Below are 12,098 nucleotides of genomic sequence, written 5' to 3'. Positions count from 1 at the left end.
ATGTACAGCAGATTTTATGTGTTTTGGATCGTTTTCAAGTTATAGGGGGTCAAAGTTGGGCAATGTCTAAAATTAAACTTTCACTAGCGAATGTACGAGCGCGTGTCTACACATTTCAAAATACTTTGATGCAGACACGCTAGCTAATCCCAATTTCACCAGGACATCATTGTATATGAACAGACATGAGTTCACGCAGGGGAGGGTGTGCTTTCTTTTTCCTGTTTTCTTTTCAATATTTCTTTCATCATTTTATCAGATCTGCTAAAATCGTAATTGTAAAGAAAAATGAAATGATAAAATCAAACAGGAGGATGACTACATTTTTAAGTATATGAAGAAATCGACTCAACACCATTTCGTTTGAATTTCGCATGGTGTACGCGTGAATAAATAAAATATACAAATTTTGGATGTTGTGACATTTTAGTTAGACACAGACAAAATGCTGCGCTTAGATACATGTTCAATCAAGTACATGTACCATCATTTCTATAGTATACTATCTACATGTAAAATTCAAAATTCCATAGTTATTGGTTCACTAAAAGCTAACGAAGAAAAACTTTTGATTAAGACTGGGTAGCACGCAACGTGTTGAAAACGTCGGGAAAGACAACCTGACATCACAACACACCTACGTATTTATCTACTATTAAACAATGAAACCCAATATTTTTAGAATAAACGTGATATTCTGAATATTTATACAGTACTTCAAGCGTGAATATACTTTAGTAAAAAAAAAACTTCGTTGTTATATTGTACAACCGTAAGCAAGAAAGTAGCCAATGGCCAACGTCGAAAAAATAGATTTATGACCTAATTGAAATGCGGACATAAAGGCTTTTAACAAAAAGACTGATTGAACATTTTATATAAAATTTCATTGGGGATGTGTAATAAATTGTCAACATAGATAATAAAAGTCTTAATTTGGAAAAGCTGTTTACATTACTTTAAAACATGTCTAGCATTTTGTCTTCAAATCTGTTTCTTTCCATGTTTGCAATGTCCACATCAAAGGGGAGACATTTGTGATATTATTATACACTTTGATCTTATCATTACGTCATGAAAAGTATGACGTCGTCTGCAGCACAAACTGTGCTTTCTGAAGTAAAATCGGATTTCAGACAGGCCCGCAGAAATGGATTTTTTGTTTGTTTGTTGGGGTTTAACGTCCGAGCAGTAATATTTCAGCTATATTCAGATGATGAACATGAAATTGATGATAAAATGAGCATGAAATGATGATGAAATGAAAAAGGGATGGGACACAAGGACAATGGGGTCGACAAATTTTGATTGCCACTGGAAATAGGGAGAGTTGGATAGGGTCGGGCAATTTAGCCTTATGTGGGGGAGCCCTATGGTTCCTACTCAGGGAGAATACCACAGTAGGGTTCTTTAACGTGCGAGGAACGTGGCATCTTTCCCAACACGGTGCACCACTATGGTTTGCGGTCAGGTTTTCCGTATTATAGCCTGACACCCCCAGCATGTAACACGCCAGGGGTACCCCATTCCACCACCTGGGGCACACATCCCAGTTGCTCTGTGGGCAGAGCGTCCTAGCCCCCGGCTAGGGTACTGAGCACTATTTAGTCGCCTTTTACGACAAGCTTAGCGCTGCTGCAGGCCTATTCTTTTAACACCCGGACCTGTACGGGGACGCAGAAATGGATCAGGGGACTGAATTCAAAGTGAAAGTAGCCTTTAAATTGAATTAAAATTAATATATGCAGTTCACAAACAAAAACAAAAAAAATAAATAAAATATTTCGAGTATCTTGATTCGGTACCTTTTATTATTTATTTTTAAATTGGACACCTGTTTTACCTATCCTATCTCGTTCCTTTCAGTTGTCGTCCATTTTTTTCAAAGAAAAATGTATTTATATAAGTGCGATGCTCGGTTGTAGGCTGACCTACATGCACATGTAACTCATAATAGACGTGCATGTGAGACAATTACCCCTTTGTATTTCGACCAATCAGCATCTAAGAACTTGAATCTCTCTGCAGACGAGCAATGTTTTTTTTCTCACTAGAGACAAGAATATCCCTATTTTTAGCCATGTGAGATTTCCTTATCACGGTTGAGTTAATACACGAGACGTTTGTGGCGTAATATATGTTTATGACGTCTTGTAAATTCGGCAAGATGCAATCTTAAAAGTGAGAAAAGAATCAAACACCGCCAAATAAAGCAAAACTATAAAATATCAGACACCCTCGAAATCTCTTGGGTGTCTGAGATTTCCTTGTCTTGCACTCTCAGTAGTGTTAAATTCTTTAAAATTCCCCACATCAGTCAGGAGGTGTGAAAATTGATTCAAATCAGAGAATTTTTTTGTTATACATGCATGCAGGATACCAACAAAATTACCGAGCTGATAAATCCTGTAGACACAGGAGCTTGCTCCTACCACCAAATACGCAGCACGACCAAACACGTTGAAATGTACAAACTTTTGAAATCTGAGAACAAAAACACCTTGTGTGAACCATAAAATCATAGACCTGTAATGTAATTATAGGTCTCTGATAAAATACAAAGTGAGAAAAAGAATTAAACACCATCAGAAAATGCAAGACTAGGAAAAATCTCAGACAACCTGGGTTATAATTTCTGATGTTCTCTAATGAGATTATGTGCACAATTTAAACACCATAGGAAGGAGAAAGTTTTCTTCGAACTATCAAACAATCATATTTTAACTCTTTCGGAAATTTTGGCATATTTTACCCTTGAGTGCCACAGTTTGTCTTTTTCTTCAAAATACACATAAAATCTTGACTTAAATGCAGGTGGGTCAAGATTATTTAAAAAAGGAGAGGATCCAGAAAAAAGGGGGTTCCAAGATATTTTCTCATTTTTTTCCCAAATTTTACAACAATTATAAGGAATCTACCCCCTTGGGTCTGCCATTGAAATTGGAACAATATTTAATCCAAACTTTAAAAAGAGTAACCGTGGCCATGAACTTTAATCAAAGTGCTGTCTGCACTGGAAGTTTTTTTACTGTTGTGAAAATTGTAGCATGAACAAATTTCGAAGATTACATGTTGTAAAATAAAATTGTGAACATACATTTGCATTTTTCAAATTTAATATTAAGAACTGTTTTTTCCCTAATAGATATAAAAACTGTATGCCAATCCATACTTCTGATCCAACTTCACACACAAATACAAATTTGTTCCATTTCATCTCTTTCCTAATTTTCTAAAACTGTCAAAAAGTTAATTCGCAATAACATTAAAAATACTACAGTAACAGATTATTTATTATACAATGTACCCAATTAAAACCAATTTCAGCTTGAGAAAAAAATTTCCTTGATGAACATAAGATTTCCAAAAACTTTACACTTTTATCAATTTGAATTTTCCTGCCAATATTACTTGGTTAAAATCACTGCTCCTCACTTCCTGTTTATTGATGATAACCTATTAATGAAAGACTGGAGAATTTGACTGATAAGTGTGGTATATGGAACATGCTCAACACATTTTATGCTTCTTGACACATTACTGCAAGAACTAACTTTCCTAAATACAAATTTTTTACTAAATATGATCTTTCAAGGCCAAAAAGGAGTCCCTGAAATCTTCAGTTGATATGAAGACTAGATCTCAATTCTATTTGCAGAAATAATAGAATATTATTGGGCTGAATAATTGCAAGAAACATATTTACTGGTTATTAAAAAAAGGTATTGAGTGATATGAAAAGAGTAACAGTTGGATTATATTTTTGTGTGGTGTTCAGAAATAGTAGGCAAGTTCCAGTGATATAACGGCGACATAAGGCGATAAATCAAAAACCTAAAAAGAGCAGTCGTGACCATGCGGTATAGAGTTTCAAGGTAATCAGGCCTATTTATTTAAAATGAGACTGAAAAAAAATTATATTCATTTTATATGAAATTCATTGATACAAATAACACTAGAGTTACACTGCATCAGCCTTTTAATTTTTTGTAAAATTTATTAATAAAATTATATCTTTCATTCACAATAAAATAAAACTTTATAACACTGTTGAGGATAAATCAATTTATACAGATACTCATCACCTGAAGAGGAAGATTCTAAAAGGTCATAGCTAACTATAACTAAACCCACAACCTCATGGTTGTCATGGTTACATGGTCCCTAATTTAATAAAAATTGTGATTTATTGGACAATGTCTAATTACAAGAGGCTTTAAAGAGCCTGAATTGCGCAACTGGATAATCTGAAATCCTGTAGTCATATCATTTTGGTCATTTACACAACAATTTTATAGAGTTCTCTATACTTACATCATTCCTGCCATCCACTGAGCCAGAAAGAAGCAGAGATATAGGCTAAAATGTGTTTCCCATAGTGTTTCAATGGTAACTTTAAAGTAGCAACATTCAACCGCTGAGCCTACTGAGCCATATGAAAAATGGATTGTTTGAAGAGGATATTTGGGTCATTAATCCTATCAATTATCAAAAGCTTTAGACAAATTGATCTTTGAAACTGAGGCGATCAGAAACTTAAATATCCTCTTACAGCGATCGTGTTTGATCAAATAAAACAAAAAGTGGATATTTTGTTGAAGCTCTTACACACATTATTTCTGCAAAGATTGATTTAAATTGGTGAAGAAGTTTTCATGTAGTTGAGCAAAATGAGTTTTAAATGACAGGGGCAGTGCAACTGGGACCTTTGGTCTAGGACAGCTAAAAAGTGGATATATGAAACATGAACTTTTGACTTGAATACAAATCATCATAGAGGGAAATTACAATTTAAGATTTCATTTATTTCAGAAATGATTGAGTTATTTATGGGCTGGGTCTTATCAGGTAATATATATTTTGCATTTATAGGATGTCACTTTAAAATTGTAATTTTGTTTTTTGTTTTTTTTTTTTATGAAGCAATAATCAGAATTGTGTCGAAACTTATGAAGTAACACATGGAGCAGGTTATGTTAAGTTTGCAAGCCAAAATTGTGCTTACTTCAAATAAACCTTAACAAATTGTCATCATTTCTTACATTTCATTAAAAACAGGATTTACGTGTTGCATCATGACAAAAGAAAAACAGTGTTTATCCTAATAACATGAATAATTTCATGTTTAGAATAGTTTAATTTATGTATGGTATTATAGTTGTAAATAGGGGTTGCAAACTTTAAATAATTATCAAAATAAAATAACTAAAATTTGAAAATTTTTGTGTAAAAAATTTTTAATAAAGTTAACTAAAACACATAATGCCATTCAAAATGAACTTCTTTGTTCTTAGTTCACGTTCCTTGAAAATAAAGGATGACAGAAGATATTTTCAGCTTCTTTTACTGGATGCTAAACCAGGAAATGCTATATCCTGGGCCAAGAAAGATTAATTGATTGATAATGGTTTAACATTCTATGGCAGGCATTATTCTTACACTTACATCTTCACTCTATCAGCTTTCTTGGTGGAGAAGCAGTGACTACCAATTTTAAGTATTTGGTGTGACTCAACCAGGGATTTAAACCAAAACCCCCCTACCATGGCAAGGACTTGGCAAGGAGTACATAAAAGTGCCTTGAAGGGTGGGCGAAATAGCATTTTCAATAACACTTCTGTTTAGGCAATGAGAGTACTACATTTATCATACCGAGAAAATAATGCTGAAAGAAGTGGGTTTTTTTATATTATTTTATCATTAAGGCAATAAAAATTGTTACATCTCAACATTAGAACAGCTTTTTTATTTGACCTTAAAACAATGATAGTAATATTATTCTTAAAATGAACATTGTAATGATAAAAGATGAAAGAAATTAAAACAAATTAAAACCCAAATTTTATAGGTTATTGGGAACCCAGACTTAAAGTCCATACCGTAGAAGTACTACTGTTTGTGGGATACCAATTTTCGTCAATTTCTAGGGTAGGGTAAACCACGAAATTTGGTTCCCAGCAAAAAGGATTATTTACTTAAAATTGTATGACAGGATCATCAAAACCACAAATTCAAGAATCCACGAACTTGTATTTTTCCCCTTAACCACAAAACTTGATACCCACAAATATAAGTACTTTCACAGCATCATTAGCATCTTCATAAACAAAACTTAAGTTATAAATGTTCAATCTCATACCACTATAACAAATAATAAATTAAAACATGCAATGTTATTAGAACAAAATGTCAATTTTAAATGCACAAATAAACATAAAATCAAATGAAATAGAAATCTATAAATATAAAAGTATATACATATTGCTGAGCTGGGCCTGAAAGACCTTTTACATAGTCTTGAAGTGTTCAATATGACACATTTGCATAAATATAAAACAACATAATGTATGTTCTTTGCCATTTTTTATATTAAATAAATACTAGTTTTTGTTCAATAAATCTGTAAAAATAATCATCAAACTAAGTTGATCTTTAAAGTACAAGTCTTTCTTAAAATCAGGCAAAATGGGAAATTTTTAAACATGTATTTCAAAAACCCACAAATCTGACAATATATTGTTACTCAAGGAAGCCTTAAAATACTCCATATTTGATCTGTACATGTCTAGTTACATTGGAGATTATTTTATTAGAATATTACAAAATTAAAGTTTTTGACAAAGTTATATGCTCTTGAAATGTTGATTAGCAGTGCAAGTCAATAAAATAATAAATCATTTTACCAAAATGATATGGAAAACATTGTCTTTATTCCTTACAATTAGTCAAATTACTCTATCAAAGTGGTTGGTTATATCATACCATGTTTCACCCACTGCCTGATTCTTACAGAGACTGACACTCTTTAAAAAGTTCTGTTTTTTTTTTTTTTTTTCAGGTATTTTTTTGTTTTTGCTTAAATGTTCTGGAAGCCAATCCTTTAGTAACTGTTTGAATCATAGCTGGTTGTATAATTAGTATATGTTCACCTTATAAGGTTTACATTCACTGGTGCCATTTAATTATTTGCAATTCATTAATTGAATCCCATCATTGTTGCATTTTTTTCTCATTTTTACCTAAATTTGACTTACATGAATAACCCTGCTTAAGCACTGCTAAAACTTCAATAATATTAGCATTGATTAATGCAATTGTAATTGATTCACAATGTTTTACAATTACAAAAAATCACAATAATTAATAATTGTACAGCATATTCTGATACGAAAATTATTTAACACAACAACGAAACTTTTCTTAACCAAACCACTTCAGAACTTTAAACTTCTTTTTTTCAATTTTGACAGGTATACTGTTAACTAAGGGTCAAAATACATTTCGTTAGATGTTATGGGACTTTAAAAAGTGGGTGTTTTAGAAAGGTTTTCAGATTATTATGGTTTGCTTCACACAGGTTTTACTCAACTTCCAATACTTCCAAAGTTTAGAAAAAAAAATCATGTGCTAATTCTAATACAGAGACATTTTTCAACACTTTTCTCTTACATTTTCAGTTTTTACAACCAGCAAGTAAAAATCATAGATCTATACAAAATGGCAAATCGTGGGGGTGGTCAAATTCCCTTTTTCTTATGTTTAGAGCAAAATTCGGACAAAACCGAGCCTGCCTCCTTTGAAATCTCTTAATTCATCCCTGATATATTTGGTCAATAATAATGTTAAAATAACTTTTTGCCAAAATTTGTTCAGCTGAAAAATTCAATGTAACTTGCACAATACTTAGGAAAACTGGTCTCCTTGTTTAATTCAATTTTAACCTTTGATCTCTCAAAAGAGCAAGTTCCTCTAGAGATTCAATTTCACTTGTAATTTTCAACTGTGGTGAGCAGATGCGTTAGAATTTTTTTATTTTGCAACACATTTTTAGATTGATATAAATACATTAAAAAAATATTTTCACACTAATCATTTTCATAGAGTCTAGCACATCAATATTTAAATGAAATTCATGTGAATTAAATCCTTTTGGGAAACTTCACATGAAATCCATTCAAGTAAAAATCTCTTGACTTTCCTGTTACTAACTGATTAACATGAAATTCACATGAACAATGTTTGGCAGTCTGGGTTTCCATGGTAACTGTGATAGACAATTCACTGTGGAACAAATGCATAGTCAAAGCTGTCAGGAGTTTCTACATCATTCCCAACCTGGATTTTCCGTTGTTGCTTCCGCAAGCACTTCGGACACTGTTTTCCTTCAGTCTTACATGTCTTGTGGAATACTGACTTACACTGTTTACACTGAAAATTATTAGAAAATATATTTATAAAGATAATAAATTGCTCAAGAGAATTGAGTGCTGGACCTTCTAAGAATCGAGCAAAAAAATAATGAATCATGTTCTAAAAAAAACCCACATGAATTTGACAATGTTGGCACATAGTTTATGGTCTATTGGAGACAAATTGAAAGTTTGTTTGTCTTAGAAGTGTCATAGGATGCAGAAAGGCAAGTTTAAAGTTATAATAAAATGGGAAAAGTGAGTTATCTCCCTTTAATGGTGAAATTGCAATGCATTTCCTATAATTATATCTGAAAATTGCTGACACTTAAAAAAGAAATGAACCCCATTTCTGCATTTCAGATAACATTGAAGATTTCATAGACAGACTTGTGTGCTGTTTCCACCAAGTTTCACCCTCTGTCTGATTCTTACAGAGAGTAGAACTCAAGTACAAGAATCATACACACATTATTCTAGCTTGGATCTGAAAAGAACAGGGCACAAGGAAAAGAACACTAGTATTTAATGTTTAAGACATACAGCAGATCAATCCTTATGTTAGAAAATTTTGTTCAAAATGTGGGTCGAATGAGCAAACTATATCCCTCCTTCTCTTTAATTTTCTGGATCAGGCCCTCCCCCCTTTTATTATTTTCTGAGGGCCAACCCTAGAACCCCTTATTTGATAGAATATTTAATCAATTTTGTTCTAAATTTGGACAAAAATTAGCAAATAATAGCCTGGCAACCCCACTTATAATCTCTGCATCTGCTCCTGAGCTCCTGTAAATATAAGTTTGTTTCCCGTTACAAAGGCAAGAATTTACAGGTTGGGTGGTAAAGATTGTATTACCTTCTTTCTTTTTGAATGGGATAAATCATATATCAAACAGGTGTAGTAAAATATATCTTGATTTAGTCCAGGTGATGGCAGGCACTGAGATTTATGTGACAAAAATTTTCTCTATCATTCTATATACTTTGTAGTCAGACAAGACCTAAAATTGCTAAACAAGTATGTCTCACCCATAAAATCCACACATCAAATATGAAATCAATCCATTCATTGGGAGCATTGATTTTTCTGACATTTTTCTCTGCCATTCCACATAGTGAATAATAGGCAAAGTCCCACAAAACAAGAAGATATCGCAGAGCACCCAAACTGCCAACAACTTATGTCCCATAAATATAAAGCCACACACTAAATTTGAAATAAATCCATCTATTTGGAGCTGTCAGAGATAATATAATAGCAATGAAATTTGGACAGAAGAATAGACAAAGGATATTCCAATATACGTTTGTACTGCCTACTTTTTAAGTTTTTATGAATTTCTAACATGTATGTTTCCAGATCAGTTAGATAACAGGGAAGGAACATATGTTTTGTTTTGGCTTAAATTGTTTATTAATTTTCAGTCATTTTCCTTGTCTTTGCTCCTTGACATTTTAAAACTATCTTGATCCCTATTACGTTTGACCTTTTTCCAGTACTTCCTATATTCTACCTACCCGAACTGTGGACTCAATCTCAAATGGATATATAACTTTTGGTTGGTTACACAGTTCACATATATAGCCTTTCTGACTACATAATCTACATTCATACACATGTTTTATGGCAAACTTTATCACTTTCTTCAAACTCTGCAACAGGGCACCAGAAGGCACTTGTAAGAGATCCTGCAGGGAATTCAAAATAAAAGATATTATTTAAGTTGCTATTTCTGTGGGGATCGTCTGAATATAGCTGAAATATTGCTGCTTGGACGTTAAACCCCAACAAACAAACAAATAAACAAATTTCTGTGGAGTGTTTTTTTCTTGATTTGCTTGGTCTAACATTTGGCTTACAAATAAAAAGTTCCTAGAAGTCGAATAAAAATACTAATTTACATCTGTTACTTTCTATGTATTACTTTGGTTAATTAATATTCTTTACTGTGTGTATCTGTTTTCCATGTCTGGTCTTTATCGCTGGATTACATTCTTTTGATTTCCGCTAGAATCTTGGTTCCCTTAATTACTCTTACAAAGAAAAGTTCAAATATTTTGTTTCAAAGTATTTTGTGATTATGATTGTAGTAAAAATAACCCTTCATGCTAAAATTACCAGGATTACAAAATTAGGTATTTTTAAAATAGGAAAAGCAGCAAGTATTCCTTGAAATAAGTGGATGTCGTAGGGAAATTAAAAATAATGAATGAGGAGTTCGCCTGCTTCATCTATTAACTCTGATTATGTCAGGTCTCACTAACCACTTCTAATGTTTCCATTACTTTACATGTTAAAAAAGTAAGTTTCACTATGAACTACCAGGACAAATTACATCTGAAAGTTGCATACCATTGTGATGCTTGGATAATAAGGTTTTCAAAATCATTATGCTAATGGTACGACAATTGTAGAACTTCTTCACAAAATTTACTTGGATACAAAATACTTTTTGCTAACTAACAGCATGGAGGCAAATTACTCACACATGTAAACAATATTCATATACTTTAGTAGTAAATAACAAATATGATTTTAAAGTACACATTCTCTGCTTAATTTTGACTACTTTTGACCAGAATACACACATAATGCACTTACAATGCATATATCTAGGTTCAGTGTGTTTTTGTTACTACATAGTGGGGTGGCCATTTGACCTGGAAGTGGTTAGTGAGACAACAAGGCTTGTTGTATTACTTTCCCTTGAAAATAAAGGACATGCAGTGAGATAAAGCGACCTTTACAGTATCCCCAAAACTTTGTTTTCAGGTATATAAATAGCAAGTACTGTAAATACATAAATTTTCGCGGTGGCTAATTTTCACTGATTCATATTCGCAGGTATCAATTTTGGCAGTTCTGAAAAATAATTTGTGCTAAAAATCAATTTTGTTGGTACTATATGCCCTCCACAAAAATAGTGTAAAATGAGCACAACAAGTAAAGTCATATATTTACATAATGTCATTCAGCTAGTGGAATGCCATCTTAATATGATACTTACACTGAGAGCATAAGAATGTATATCCTCATAGAAATATTCCCTGGGCCACAATGTTTGTCTGAACTCATCAGCTATTGACTGTTTACATGTAAACAAATATGTCTTTAAGTAATAGAGCTGAGTTCTTTGGTCCTGTGAAAAAAGTGTATCAATTAGCATAAAATGTTGTATTGCCAATCAGAACTACTTGGCAATTTCTACTACAATAAAAAAAATAAAATCAGATACAGACTGGAGAAATTCTTCTTGAAAAATGTAGTGATAGGCATATCTTAGAAATTCCATCGGCCAGATGGTGCTTAAAAATTTTGTTAGACAGCAGTAGAAATAAAGAACAAAAACTCTCCCAAGAATTTTGGTGTGAAGCAAGGAGCAAAAAAAAAAATAGTAAAAAAATTCATCCAGTTTAGCTATAATTTTTTAACCTCATTGGGCTGGACAGATTTCCAACAAATTAAGTTGTATACTATAGGGTAAACAGGAAGTAGATAAGTGAGTAACTTTGAAAGGAGAGATACTGTAAAATGTGATACCATGCAAAAGCAATATACCAAATATCTAGGCATTATCTCCAATAGAAGCTGAGAAATCTGCTACAAGAAAGTGTAAAAGTGTGGACAGACAGATGGACACACTGACAGACAGACCAGGCTATTGCAATATACCCTAAAGAGCATAATTTTTTCATTTGCCGTATAAGTCAATGGATCAAATATTGCATTTTTAAGATGTTATCTTAGCAACAAATTCTTTTCCATAGGCTACCATTTTGATTTTTGTTTATTATACATGTAGTTTGGATCCAATTATATGGATATATGAGAATACTAGCATACATCTTGAATTAATATTTTTATCATAATATACTGAACAGTGGGTAATTTTTGCAACATAACTTAAC

The 12,098-nt window shown here is 32.4% G+C and overlaps 1 protein-coding gene across 2 annotated transcripts in view; it reads right to left on the bottom strand.

Moving 5' to 3' along the window:
- Nucleotides 1-5,725: 5,725 nt before the first annotated feature.
- Nucleotides 5,726-12,098, bottom strand: part of LOC148601088 (pleckstrin homology domain-containing family M member 1-like) — a 31,534-nt gene continuing 25,161 nt past the window's right edge. For both annotated transcript variants that reach the window (XM_088555088.1, XM_088555089.1), the window contains 3 exons: nucleotides 11,198-11,329; nucleotides 9,708-9,878; nucleotides 5,726-8,208 (listed from right to left, as the gene is read on the bottom strand). In XM_088555088.1, coding sequence (XP_088411214.1) covers nucleotides 8,059-8,208; nucleotides 9,708-9,878; nucleotides 11,198-11,329 — 453 coding nt within the window. In that variant the 3' untranslated portion in view covers nucleotides 5,726-8,058. The remainder of the gene's footprint in view (nucleotides 8,209-9,707; nucleotides 9,879-11,197; nucleotides 11,330-12,098) is intronic.

This window comes from Perna viridis, chromosome 12, assembly GCF_037379345.1.
Source record: "Perna viridis isolate PV_CMFRI_1.1 ecotype Kerala chromosome 12, ASM3737934v1, whole genome shotgun sequence".
Taxonomy (NCBI): Eukaryota; Metazoa; Mollusca; class Bivalvia; order Mytilida; family Mytilidae; genus Perna; species Perna viridis.
Note: the sequence above shows the minus strand (reverse complement) of the source record. Positions and strands in the feature narration are given on the sequence as shown.